Here is a 14,647-nt window from a genome sequence, read left to right as displayed (position 1 = left end):
TTTGGGACGTTAAGCTCCACGTATCAATAAATATCATCAACAGCTTGACAACACCAGACTCTGAAGACAAATGTCGTCAAGTGATGAAGTCCCGTTCACCTCCTATATCAATCACAAGCATAATAATAAATTTAACATGTATATTTCCCAATAATGGGCATAACTGCCTCCTTTTCCTACTCTCAAGAACCAAACTAAATGCTCAGTAGCGCGCAAAATGACTCATTTCGCGCCATGTTTAAATTACTTTATATATCTGTATCGTGTATACAATACACTTATAGAGTAATATGAAGCATCACTCACCACGTTTCTCAGTGAATCAGCGTCAAAGTGGAATCCCTTTGTTATAGGCAAGACGCAAAGAAGCGCTGAAAGTTTCAAGCAGTTGGTCAAGGTGAGAAAACTAGGGCGCATTTTTTGCGGCCAGAAAATTGTGGTGACATTCGTGGCACACACGCAAGCTCGCCCAGATGACCTGAATTACTTCCCTGCTCGCTCAGGCCTAAAGGGAAGCGTAAAGACAATGTATGTAAACGTGTCAAGTAATAATAATAATACGCAAGCAAAAGTGAAGCTCAGTGGGAAAGATGCAAGCTGCGCTGAGGGGCAATTTACCACGATAAGCGGAAGTTACTTGAACAAATGTAGAAAGAACATAGCTAGGTGGATGAACTACAGGAAACACAAATTCTCTCAGTATCACGATATCGGCAAAAATGGCCACAACTGAAATATTTAAGTGCTCTATACCCTGTTGTAGCTGTTGTTGTTTTTGAACAGGTGAATATTTTCTGCAATTTTGGTGAAAGCTCTAAATTTGAAAATCAAACAGAAAACTACACATACGCCTAATTTCTAGCTTTAGAAAGAATGTATTAGGAAAAATATGAAAGTAAATTTTTGTTTTTATTGTGAAAAACTACAAAGTCGAAAAGCAGTAGGAAGAAGTAATCAGAAGCGCACTTTATTTTGATGCAACATTTGAATGTAACAGTTACTAAAGCGAAAGAAATCATACAAAACCACATTTACGGTTAAAAATGAATGAAGAATAGTCATGAGGTAAATGCCATTGATAGTACACAAAACCAATGTTCCGCATCTGGGAACCGAATCTCAAATATGCACATAGCTAGCTTCTTACGGCAGGGGGGTGGCCTCTCATTCGATCACTTTCTTTGCTAATTGTAATTTTCTCGCTGCTAGCTAGCAGCACACGGGGCTATTTAGGCACATATGAAGAAATCCTTTTGCTACTTTGCGTCGTATAGTGCGTCATCTTTACGACCTTTATCGTATCAAACGTGGCAGCATCGACACCGTAACTATATGCACATAGTAAAGAAATAACCCGAAAGAATTGAGGAGCCCGCTTTTTTATCAGACGCTGACATATTCGGCCCTTACTGAAAGCAAAATTTTAAGCAAACATTTTTCTTACCACTTGTCACGTAATCGCGCGACTTCTAGCGAATGTTTTAGATTAGGTAGCATCCCGTTAGCTGGCATCGCCATCCATGACCTCAGTAGCATGAGAGATGCCATTTTGGCGTTATTAAATATTGTTAGGCGTATTATAAGCAAACATGTCAGTCATCAAGTGACTGAGTGCACACATAAGTCTGTGTGGCGAAGAAAACGATTTCTCACGCGCAGAGGAAGGTTGCGCTCTACACGGACACAACGGAAGCTCTTCATTGCACTAGCAAATACGTTTCAACTCTCATTTGAGTTGGTGTACTAATGGAAGTTGTATGAGGCATTCGGTCCATCACGGTAATCAACAGTTTTCTCGTCGCACGATTACCGTTCTCTCGTCGGACATCCGTGCAATTTTCAGCCTTATCGCTCCATTGCATGTGAAAGTACGCGGGCAGACAGCAGTATTAACACGTTTTCTGCATAGTGCGGATGCTGTTCATGACAAGAGCAGTCATAGAGAATACACAGGACTCACTCGGGCAATTTCATCTCAAAGAGCGCATCAAAATACTTTGGTTTCTCTTTCAGTGCGCATAATGTCAGCTTTTCTAATCTAACAAAACATTAAGATAGACGTAACTAAACTAACTTAAACAGTTCTATCTGTCTCTGTTTAGAAAAGTCAACAAAACATTGTCTATGAACTTTCAGGCACACAAAACTTTGTACAAGCACCAAAAACTATTTACACTGCATGGCACCTATTCCTTAGTCCGAAGCATTGGGTTGCTCCATGTTAGCAATGGGCCTCAGATATGGTCTTAGGAGGAGGAAAGTTTAAGCGGAAGGACAGGGAGGTTAGCCAGTTCATAAACAGGCTGGCTACCTTGTGCTGGGGAAAGGCGTGAGGGGAATAAAAGATGATAAAAGGAATGTTGCGAAGTGAGAGAGAAATTACAAAAAATAGCGCCAGAGGCCAGGCAACATCAAAGAGTAACAACTGGCCTCAGGGACAGACTTTAAATATGGTCTTAACTTTTCAACATGCACAATGTCACTTCCCATGTTGTCCGTGAGTTCGATCTCGTAGTTCCCGGGAGATAGTTTGTTCACTATCTTGTGAGGTCTGGTGTACGATGTAGTTGTTTTCACACCAGACTTTGGAGCCTTGAGGGCACCAGTTGTCCTCTTTCAAACACAACGTCCTTGTGGTGCCTGTCAAATGGCCGCGTCTGTTTTTCTTGAGCCAGTCGGTTGTACGTGGTCGCAAGCTCTCTGGCTTTTTGTAGTCGTTCACGCACTACCGTGAAATAGTTTGACTCTTCTTTGAGCTCTTCAAGCTCTCGGCGGCTGATACATCTAATGACAGGACCGGATTCCTACCACAGATCAAGAAGAAGAGAGTTTGACAAACCGTGTCTTGATACCCGGTGTTGTAACAAAATACAATATAAGGGAGGACATCAGCACATTTTTCTGCCCCGGCGGTATTCATGGCAATCATCTGTTTGTCTTATTGGCTCTTTCGCACAAGGCGTTTGCTTCGGGGTGATAAGCTGTAGTGGCAGCATGTCTGATGCCCCAATGTTTGAAGTATGCTTCAGTAGAGCACGCCATTATTTGAGTACCGCGGTCTGTGATAAATGTGGCTGGGCATGCGTGCTTTAAGAAGATCCGTCATTCGACAAACTTTTGGATGGTTGCGGCCCCTACGTTTCGAAGTGGTTTAGCCTCCACTAACTTTGTGAGGTAATCAATGGCTACAATGATGTACTTGTAACCTCTTGAAGTTTTGAAAGACCCTATTATGTCCATTCCAACTGTGTTAAATGGGTTGTGGACTTCTATTGGCTGCAATAGACCGTAAGGTACCAATGTCGACATCATCCTCTGATGAAGGTCACAGTGACGCACGTACCATCTGACATCTGCATAGAGCTTCGGCCAGTAATACTTAAACCTGAGTGCATTGAATGTTCGCCTGATGCCCATGTGGCCAACGTATCGTCCTTCATGCATTTGACGGAGTGCCTCAGCTTGTCGTTGTGCAGGAAGGCAGAGGAGAAATTGGCTGCTGACTGGGCCTTTGTCTATTTTGTACAACTCATCGTTATGTATGATGAACTTCTTCTGCACGCGTTTCTGTTCCTTTTTCGTGTCCAGCGCACCCCTAAGCATATCCAGGACTTTAGCGCAAAATGCATCCTGAGGCTGCTCACCACCAATGTTGTCACAGAATCACAGTGATGGACATGATACTTCAAGAATTCGTTCATCATCATCAACACTCGCGGATTCCGTGAAAAACACTTTGGTGCACTGGGCAGAATTTCCGATTTATAGATGACATCAAAGTCAAATTCTGCAAAATCAATGACCAACAAACAACGCGTTGGTTTCCTTCGTTGTAGCGCAAGACCCAGCACAGTGCATGGTGGTCGCTGATAACTTAAAATTTTCGGCCAATCAGGTATAGTCGTAGCTCTTCTAATGCTCCTTTTACTGCAAGAGCTTCAAGTTCTGTCGAAGAATAATTAAACTCTGCGCCTTTGAGAGATTAACTCAAGTATAGCACTGGACAATATGGTCCCTCTTCATCTTATTGCAGCAATAGACCTCCCAACCTAAGCCGAGATGCAGCTGTGTGTACTTGGAGACAAAATTCTGGTTTTTCAGAGAATAGCTTAAGGACAGGCGGCTGGCACAACGCGCGCTTTAATGTTTCAAATGCCACTTGCTGATCTTCTTCCCAAGAAAAAGTAGCGTTTTTCTTTGGTATTGATCGAAGAGGTGATGCGATAACGCTGTAATATATGTGCTTTGAAATATCTCATATAAACAAGATCAAATGACCAAGTATGATATAGGGCAAATAAATAGAGGTTGCCTATCTAAAGCGTGCTAATGTCCCTATGCAACAAGCTCTGTCATTCAAAATCACATACCATCCATTGAAACCAAGTGTTTTATGGTCGCGATAAAAGTAGTTACTGCTATCTTGCTAAACATTTGGCCTCTGCAAAGGCTATGAAGCAACCAATTTAGAACATCATAAAAATTTTGTGCCTGAAAGAAACATGAGAATATTATAGGCAATACATCTCCCTATTCCAATGAACTCAGCTACAATTTAGACGCAAAAGCTTTAGCTGGCCGTTCTACTTAAAATATTTATTCGTTCTTAAACAATACTTCTTGACAATACCAGCAAGCCAGCTTTGACCTAATGGCAGAGATTTTTAGCCAGAACGACGTTATAGTGGGGAAAATATCAGAGATGAGATCTTGAAAAGAAATTTATGCCTACTGTAAATGCAGCTGTGGCAGTTGCCTTGCGAATATAATGGACAAGTTTGTACACCAACAAGCGTAAGTCTTAGGCATTAAAACAAACATTTGTATTGGTACAGAACATACTTTATTGTGATCGGCTGCTACAGAATATAGAAAAGCTTTATTTCATCATCCTCTGCTTTGCCCTTCGCAAACTAGACGGGGGCAGCAGTCCGGGTAAGTTCCGTTGCCATTGACCTCAACGCAGTTCTCTAGCGAAGGATTGGGTGTACATCTGTGAAGAAAAAAAAGCGTGCTACTGTTACAAACAGTTAACTACAAAAACTATATATGCATTCACATACTTTGTATAAAAATGAAGGGGAAGTGTTCTACGTTCATTAGGCGAGGACTTGTGTTCGGAGAAAGTTGTTAACGATTAGGAGTACCTGGTACTCTCCTAAGGGAGAGTAACAAGCCGTCCCATGGGCCCCACCGGCAACGTGCAGTAGCACTGCCAGGACATTCCCCAACACCAAACACTTCAAATGCGTCGTGTTAACGTGTACTCGTAGATCTACACGTATGCTTACATGTAGGTACCTCCATATGTGTGTCTGTTGAAATGCGCACGTCAATGGTTGCTTTTGTGCACCGATTTGCTATGTATCAATTGTCATTCAATTGTTTTAATTTCTTTTATTAACGCTAAGCATACTTTAATAAATAGTCTGTTTATGAGAATAGAGTTGAATTGAATTGGATTCATTTATTCTGTATATAACAGAAAGGAAGCAGACGCTAAAGACGATGTGGCCAGACAAAGTCTTCTGCTTCGACGACAGTCCGGCGCGCAGGCCATACGTATACAAGTCATTACAAAATATACTGTATGGACATATTCCAACGAATAGTCACGAAATAAAAGAGTGGTGTACAAAAAAGTAAAAAAAGCGAGAATAAACACGTTATGTCTGCCAAGCAACAACAACAAAACGTTACATATTACACTGATAGGTAATTTTGCCTTAGTAAACAACTAAAGTTTGTAATTCAGACACGGATACACAGAGCTGCTTTGTCAGACAACTCAATATTGTGTGAAATGAGCAATGTTTTAAATGATTCATGGGGCACTTTCACAACTGCGTCGTGAAATTCATGTATTCTATTTAGTAGTGAAGATGCTTTTTAACTTTCCCATAATTCGTTCTTATTTTTCGTGTTTTAGATGGTGCTGCCGAAAGCTGTAACGCGGGTTATACAATTGAATACTTATATATTTTTGTGTGGTCATGCCTCGGATTAATATGAAGTAAGTTAGTCGGGAGTAAAATAGTGCGTAATAAAACAAAGTTTCCTGCTGAGAAGGAACCAAAGTTCTCAATCTGTATAGGCAACCAACAATTTATTTAATTCTGTTACAAATTTGTCCAAATGCATGTTCCAGACTAGAGCTTTCTGAAATCAAGCTCCCAGAAATTTTCACCATTTAGCTTTCTGGATTCTTCTGTCATCAAAAACAATAGTCGCGTTGCAGTTCTGTGGTTTATTAGTTGGGGCAAATTTCATATATTTTGTTTTTAATGTGTTCATTTGTGAATCGTTCTGTCGTATCCATGAAAATAGTTGCTTCATATTGTAGTTCACCTTCATATATATTAGTGAACTACTATATAAAGCTTCATATAGTAGTTCACGCCCAGAAAATAGCCTTATGGAAGTAAATGAGGTTTTGTGTTACTGTATTCAATAAAAGCATCCTTGGAATTGTCAAGACAACACAGCTTTCTCTAGGGTCTTTGGTTCTCGCAGCAACGTTCAGCAATGAGTGGCTTGAAAAAGCTGATCCCCTAGCCCAACGTCATTACTAACTACCTGAACAAGCACCATTATCAAAAGCTCATTTGCTGCCTGTGTTGCTCTGCAGTTACAAAGAATTTCGTTCTCTTCAGCAAAACTTCGTTAAGCGTGAACAAAAACTTCTGATATTTTGACGAAAAAAACTCAACCGACGCACACTCTTCCGGCATTCATCTCCTGCTTTGATACCACAGCACGCATGCTGGTTTCTCCAGTGTGGAACGCAATAATTCTGATAGGTGCAAGAAGGAGTACAAAGAGAGGAAGAAATAGTGATATTCAGTGAAATCGGGAGTCATAAAAAGATATAAAAGTAAGAAAGACAAAAAGAAAAGAAACAAAAAGAAAAGAACCTAGAACAACACGTAGGGGTAGAAAAAGATAGAAAAAAACAGTGATGAAGTATGAAGGAGAGAAAAAAAGACAGAATAAAGTAAAGTCAGAGAAAGGTTTAGTAAAACAAAGAGGGAGAAAGAGACGCAACAAGAGAGAGAAAGTAATAGAAAATAAAGAGCGAGAAACAGATGTATGGATAGAGAACGAAATCAGAAGGCAAAAAGAAGAAAGATACAGATAAAACAGCCAGAAAAAAGAACGATAGCAAGAAAGAGAGCAAAAAATAAAGAAAAGAAGGCAAGGCACTCGGCTTCCTTATTCCCTATGGCTCACCACTACTTGGTGGAAGTTCCCTAAATTGTTTGGAAAGTGGAGGGGGGGGGTGTTAAAGAAGAAATAAAAGCTCTAGGACTTTCGTAATTTCTTTTTTTCTTTTTTATTCATTAGCTTATGTCTCTAATACTTCAATTGATTCACAATCCTTTTATTCAATGAGTTGAACAAATTGGTTTATTTATAGCTCATGGATATTTTCAAACTGTATTGTGCGACGGAATGCGATTTTGCTCCTTCTGATGGGCTTCTATACATCAAGTGGGTAATATCTGTACAATTAAGTTAATAATTGAACGAATAATTTTGTTAAATCTTGTCTTTTAAACATGAAGTTTAGCTTCAACACACACTCTGCAGCTTAAAAACTGAAGCCTTTCCGCTGGCAACAAAATTTTTAATAACGTGCATATTATCGTATCAAGCAATTTTTTTCTCCACTATAAATGCACTTTTCTGTCCTGTTTTTGCCCTGAAAAATAGTCCTTGGTTTTGAGCACCAAGAAAGAGATTCTTTTTGGTTATAACCAGACAACTCACCTTCCGAAGTATATTTTATGAAAATCTGCATTGCAGAACCAAGCTTGGCAAGGTGATTCGAACTGTATACTTTGGTGGTGTTCTAGGGTTATGTTCTGGTAGACGCATTTGCCTGAAATGTAACATTTTCAGATAAGCGTCATAAAATCACGTTTTTCTTTTAACAAATAAAAATATAGTGTGAGTAAATACAGCTTAAACAGTAATATACCTTCTTGCAAACACCTAAAGATATAATTTTAATCATTGTTAACACAAACAGAAAGCAGTATCGCGAGCATAACCTTATGCTAATCATGCATGTCGGAATACTGAAGTTTATACTGAAAAACATTACGCTGACAAAACTTCAAGCGTATAAAAGGAAGGCTCCTGTTTGTGTTTCATGATTTCTTCTGCCTAATAATTCTAAACGAGTTTTAGTCCTGAGAAATTAGACGACGGTGAGCAAGGAGAATATTTTTACTTTCGCTTTCAAGATCGCACCCATTTTAGCATGTGCCATTACTAACTGGCGTGTAATGAAAAACACGTTACTACAAATCGTTACATCTGTAGAATCATAAAATCGTTTTCGAAAGCAGGAAACGAGTGACATGCTTAAAATGGAAGGACTCACCATCGACCACTTCTACAAATGTTTCTCCGCTTGTCGTTTCAGTAGGTTGCAAGAGTGTGATGCCCAATACGGCAGTAATAACCAGTAACCCAGCATTGCAGTTCATCTCGACTGGCTATAGACTTCGAGTGTGAGATGGTCAAGACGGGTGCGCTCGACTCATACTCCAGCACAGAACGGCCAACAGTTTTTAAAAAAAGTTGCAGCGATAATCACAATCATCTTTCCCGTAGCGTCTGCATTCGGTATCCTTTCCAGGAAATCACGCGTTGAAATCTAGAAACACGAGAACAGCGTAGCTGTGGTGCTAGGATATTGCCTCACAAACTACTTGGAACGTTGCTTATCGAATGGAGAAAGTCGTACTATCTGCGAAAGATTGCGTTCTTACGAACCAAAACTTGTTTATTTTTTGGGATAATTTTCTGTCACTTTCTAGGAAACACGAGTTCTGGAAAAAGCTGTGACAGCAGAAACACTCTGAAGTGGATGATCCGATTTCGTCTTGGTGATAAAGAAAAAAACGTCGACAAATATTTCAATTGGCGTTTCATATTATTTACCAAGGTATAATTTTCGTGTGACATTCATGCAATGATATTTCACTAACTAAGCACGCAATATTGCCGAAATTAAAAAAAACAGTGCTATATTCAACACAGACAAAACAAAAAAAATTGCCCGCAGCTTCCCTCGGGGGAACACTGAGGAGGATGCGGAGCATATAATTGGTTAACGGGGTGTTAAAGTGCGACTTACTTGGGTCGATGGCTAAATTGGTTAACGTGGTTGTGAAATGGGGTGTTAAATTGCGACTTACTTAGGTCGATGGCTAAATTGGTTAACGTGGTTGTAGGAGGGGGTGTTAAATGAGTGAACACGTACACACGTATGCGAAAGGGCGGCGCTGGTCGAAGGGACGTCGATCATTGTGTTTGTGGATTCGTTGGAATTCATTTCACCGCGACCTTGGACGTCGACGCGCCGTACAAACCAACCGACGAGCGGCAACTGAGCGAGCGAGCGCCGACCTTGAGTATATATACAGCGCGACGGCGCATGCACTGTCAGCTGTTGAATGTTCTCGAAGCGCGACGGCGCATGCGCGTCCACTGGAGAATCAGGAGAATTGTAGATGTCGAACGCGGTGTGTAGAGGAGGAAGGGTGCACAGATGGTGGAGGAGTGAAGCGCGCGCGGTGTGTAGAGGAGGAAGGGATGCACAGATGGTGGAAGAAGGAGGAGGAAGCTTGCGGACGGCGCCGCACTACAAGCCTCGAGTATTAGATGCTCCGCATCTAAAGCATCACACGAGGATGGACATTGTTCTCGCGTGAACCGTCGCAATGATGCAGTCATAAAATCCTTTATTTCGCGTACCCGCAACATGTTTCCTAAAGGTAGAATTTAAGAGCCAATTGGACTGTACTGTCAAGCTGAATTTTCACTCTTATTACAATTTATAGTTGGTACTTTTTTTGCTTTACACATTACACACTTCATACATTTCTAAGCACCATCTGACTGACTAGGCGAAAGTGAAATTACACTTTTTTTATTTACCACTTAAGTTGTTTACACTAAAGTCACCGTAAATAGTTCAAAAAACATGAGACACACAAAAAGGTAAATTTTGCGGTTACCGTGGACGCTAGCCTTGAATTTTAATTTCTTGCTTATTCTTTTGCCCTATAAAATGTACTGGACGTTTCGAATGAATTTAGTCAATGTAGTCTCAGAATGCAGCTAATTTACTACTTTCACCGACCATGAAGAGTTTTAACTTTCGAGGGCGACTCTATAAGTTATATTTTGCGTATTATCTTTACTGCACGTTGATTCACAATAAATCATTTTTAATTGGTTTGCAGCCACATCACTGGATCAATTTTTCACTCAGTCCTTCTTGTATGATTTCAACTTTAGCATCGTTGATTCACTTTATTTTCTGCTATTCACTTGTATCTATTGTTTTTACTCATAACCATTCAGCATAAATACACCTATTTTCAACTTCGGGAGGTTAATGATACCATTTGTGAACGCCGACACCACTCGCCGAAACAGGACACAAGAATTTGCGACTCATGAGGAGTATGCGAATAGGCGTACGCGCGCTGCCTACGAGGACACGAGTTGTAGCTGCGCTCCTATCTACCCCTAATACCTCATCCTTTCCCTACGCTCCCAACATAAGGGCCTCAGTGGGAGAAGTTGAAAAATAGCGAGGGCGATTGATGGACGGCGCTGAAAAGACGTCGCAACATCCTCCCCTCCACCGTGAAACTGTAGAACCCCGCGTGTGCTTGTGCTAGTAACGTTTTCACCTTAATTGATGTAGTGCTCATTTCACTACGTCATCTTAGATAAGTGACTGCACAGTTTCGAGCGACTATCAAAAAATTTGAACACTGATTGTGAGCTTAACAATATCTAAGCTGATTAACCCCACACCTATGTTCCGAAAACTCAGAGTCCCTAGTGTATTCACTTGGTGCGACTTGAAGAAGAAAGCATCTCCTTTTTGTTTTCAGCCGATCTGTTGATATTGCCGTGAAACTATCCATTAAATGTACACATAATAGAAACAGCGATTTGGTTTAAAATAAACAAACTGCACTCTGAGAGCTCAACTTTCATAGGTTCCACTATAATATGGTAATTATTGATTTGATTGATGAGTGGGGCTTAACGTCCTGATTTATATGTGGAGTTTAACTTCCCAAAACCACCATATTAATATGAGAGACGCCGTAGTGGAGGGCTCCGGAAATTTCGACCACCTGGGGTTCTTCAACGTGCGCCCAAATGTCAGCACATGGGCGTACAGCATTTCCACCTACATCGGAAATGCAGCACGACCTGCGGGTCAGCAGCCGAGTACCCCAGCCACTAGACCACTGTGGCGGGGTGGGCTTAACGTCCCAAGATCACCATATCATTATGAGGAATGCCATTGTGGAGGGCTTAGGAAATTTAGACCACCTGGGTTTCTTTAACATGAACCCAAAATGAGCGCATGTGCCTGCAGCATTTTTAGCTCCATCAGAAATGCAGCCGCCACTGCCAGGATTTCATCCAGCGACCTGCGTGTCAACAGCCGATTACCTTAGCCACTAGACCACCACGGCGAGGCCATATGTTAATAATTAGTGGACAAAATCAAGCTCAAAGTTAAAATCCTAAATTTCGTGCATAAATCCCTGCGCGTGACGTCAAATATTTACGACTATACTTTTCGCGTTTTCACAACATTTGGAAGATGGAATATGAAATTTTGTGAAACATCGTAGGCTATATCTCTCGTACCCATGGAGGGCCATGCCTTTAATCCATGATTTTCATAAACAACGAAGGACTCAGTAGACGCCTTATATGTCTATTACGTCACAGTGTTTGGTGCGGGAATCTCACGGTGGCATCAACAGATGCAAGTCCATTTTGGGCGTTCTCTCGCTTAGCAAGCGTCGCATTGAGGTAAAAGTGGTGTTTTGAGGATCGCGAGTGAATGAGTGAAAACATTTATTGAAAAAAAAGAGGAGAGGTGCAGCCCTTTAGGGGCTTTATAGTAGGTGGAGTCTTAATTCCAGGACCCATTGGTGACACTTGCTAACCTAGCCCTCTGTACCGGGGCCCTTCGGGCTTGAAAGTCCGGGCAACCCAGCAGGGTCGCCTCCAACTTCTCTCTGCTTGGATTAGGGTTTGAGGGAAGAGCTGAGTTGAGCTGGCAAGTCCAAACGATGTGGTAGGTGTCAGCCACCTGTCCACAGTCTTGGAACTTGCCAGTGAAGGAGGAATCGAAATGCTGCTTGATTGCTGGGCATAACAAAGTAATTGTGATAAGTCTCAGCAAGATGCGTTCAATAGCGTTCCCCAACCCCTTTGCAGAAAGTGGGTATAGACGATGCTGATTCCTGTAATAGGTCATAATATCTTTGAATATCAGCAGATATCCACCTTCTGGTTGCAGGCACTCAGGATCTAAGCGGGATGCACGGTGAACGAGTGCTCGGGCTGCCGTGTTTGCGGCTTCATTCCCCATTAAGCCGTGGTGGCCTGGAGTCCAGGCTAGGCAACAAGGGGTAGGGTGGATTCCCCGGTTGCTATAGTTCTGCAAAATTCTTTCCGCTAGTGGTGTGATCCAACTAGCTTCATAATTTCGACATGCCCCACGTGAATCTGATATTACACACTGAGATCGATGGCCGGAGGCAGCTAGGGCAATAGCTACTTTTGCGCTTGGGTTGTGCCAGGAGCTTTGAAAATAAGTCCAACTACTTGCTTTTCCTCGTGAATTACCGCTGCCGTATACCACCTCCCGCAGTCAGGACCAGCCACATCCACGTAGAAGGCTCTGAGTTTATTGCCATAGTGACTTTTCAAGGCGTCTGCCCTTGCCTGGCGATGACCACTATTGTCTTCTCTATCTATCTTTGTGGGGAGGGGTTGAACTCTGATTGCGCGTCTCTAGAGTTCGGGTAGTCTGACCTGTTCTTGAGTGTGAAAGTCGTGTTTCAAGTAAAGCTGCTTCAGCAGATGCTGTACCCGACCTTGTCCGTGTTAAACATGTGTATTGGTTCTCAAGGTGTGTTTCCTTAAGCTCCTGAAAGTAGTTCACTACTTCCAGCACGAGAAGTCACGCGTTAGAAGTTGTGACAGGTAGGCAAATGACCCTCTTAATGATTTTGTGGGCGATTGCCTCCACTTTTTCTGCATCATGCTTGCTCAGAGAAAGATAAGGGACTGCATATAAGATACGGCTAATGATGAAGGCATGAGCTAGTGGCACAGCATGCTTGCTTCGTAATCCCCCTCTCTTGTTGGAGACGCGTCGGACCATTTGGTTCACTTGGTCCCCAACCTTGCGAAGCTTTTGTAGTGTTTTGTCAACTCTTCTTTGACTGTGGAAGAAGATCCTGACAATTCGAATCTCCTTAGCCTCACGTATGGGGCCACGAGCCAAAGAGATACGCAGTTTTGTAGCGTCCTTAGGCGATGGCCTAACATGCACAAATTCTGGCTTGTTTGGCGCTTACTGGAGTCCGCAGCGCTCTGCGTACTGGTCCTCTACGTGAACGGCTGCTTTCAGGCTTTCCTCCACCTGCCTAATGTTTCCTTCCGTGGCCCAGATGGTGATGTCGACGGCGTACAGCGCATGCTGCACACCTGCATACCCCTATAACTGGACCGAAAAGTGTATCACCGCTAGGTTAAACAGTAGAGGGGAAGCACAGCACCACATGGTGTCCCCCTAGTACCGAATTCGTAAGGTCCATATTCATTGTCTTGTATTCTGATGAGTGTGACTCGATCCATCAAAAAATCTTCTATATAATTGAATGTGTTTGTGCCAAAATGACTCTCGTTCAGATGTGCTAATATAATGTCGTGTTTTCTGCTGTCGAAGGCTCCCTTCAGATCTAATGCTAGGAGAACCTTGTCGTTGTGAGGGTGCTCTGTTGGTTGTAATATGTTATGACTAAGTTGTAATAATACGTGTCGTGCCGACTTGTGTGAACGGAAGCCGAACATCGTGTCTGCAAATGTGTTACAATTTTCCAAATAATCGGAATGCCTATCTCGCACCATGGTCTCCATTAGTTTGCCCACGCACGATGTGAGCAAGATAGGTCTCAAGTTGCGTGTATTAATTTCCTTTTCTGCTTTTGTAATGAAAGTGACAAGTGATGTTTTCCCATCGAGCGGCACAGGTGTCTCTTCTTTCCATATCGCAATAATGTTGATAAGAAGAGCCTCATACTCGCGTTCAGGGAGGTTGGCCAGCAAATTCACTGTAACCTTGTCCCGACCAGAGGCAGTGTCTCTCTTCATTTTGGGTAAGGCTGCCTTGAGTTCTTAGAGATGGAAAGGCTTTTCCATCTCTTCGTTATCTCTGCCTGAATGGAGATTTTCTTGTCTTCGAGGTTCCTGTTTTATGCAGAGATACTTATCCTTTAACGCCTCTGCCTGTTGTGTTGTTGTGCCTTGAAAATTGTTTAAAGCATGTTGCAAGTGTTTCTGTGTTTCTCCCCGCAAATGAGCCGGATCTATTAAGCTGCGGAAAAGCATTAATGTGTTCTTCCCCGACATCTGTTGGGTTTTCATGTTGCAACCATCGATCAAGTTAGAATCAGCTATCGGAGAGGCATAATCGGCAGCCTGTTGGGTCAGACTTGTTATACGTCTTTTCAGCGTTCTGTTGTGATTTTGCCGTTTCCATCTTTTCGTGAGACTGCGGCGAACTTCCTAGAGATGGAGT

General features: G+C 42.2%; 1 protein-coding gene across 1 annotated transcript; it reads right to left on the bottom strand.

Annotated features, from left to right (window-relative positions):
• Positions 1-4,820: 4,820 nt before the first annotated feature.
• LOC142784653 (complement inhibitor CirpT1-like) lies at positions 4,821-8,574 on the bottom strand. Its single transcript, XM_075883081.1, has 3 exons — positions 8,390-8,574; positions 7,771-7,882; positions 4,821-4,993 (listed from the first exon to the last, which is right to left on the bottom strand). Exons 1-3 carry the CDS (start codon positions 8,493-8,495, stop codon positions 4,888-4,890), a joined length of 324 nt encoding a protein of 107 aa, XP_075739196.1. The 5' UTR covers positions 8,496-8,574; the 3' UTR covers positions 4,821-4,887.
• Positions 8,575-14,647: the final 6,073 nt, after the last annotated feature.

This window comes from Rhipicephalus microplus, unplaced genomic scaffold, assembly GCF_043290135.1.
Source record: "Rhipicephalus microplus isolate Deutch F79 unplaced genomic scaffold, USDA_Rmic scaffold_15, whole genome shotgun sequence".
Lineage (NCBI taxonomy): Eukaryota > Metazoa > Arthropoda > Arachnida > Ixodida > Ixodidae > Rhipicephalus > Rhipicephalus microplus.
This window is presented reverse-complemented; position numbering and strand designations above follow the sequence as displayed.

Coding starts and splice junctions, on each gene's coding strand:
- LOC142784653 (XM_075883081.1), bottom strand. CDS start 8,495: ATGAACTGCAATGCTGGGTTACTGGTTATTACTGCCGTATTGGGCATC. Junction 7,883..8,389: donor ATTTGTAGAAGTGGTCGATG/GTGAGTCCTTCC, acceptor GTTACATTTCAG/GCAAATGCGTCTACCAGAAC. Junction 4,994..7,770: donor CATAAAATATACTTCGGAAG/GTGAGTTGTCTG, acceptor TTTTCTTCACAG/ATGTACACCCAATCCTTCGC.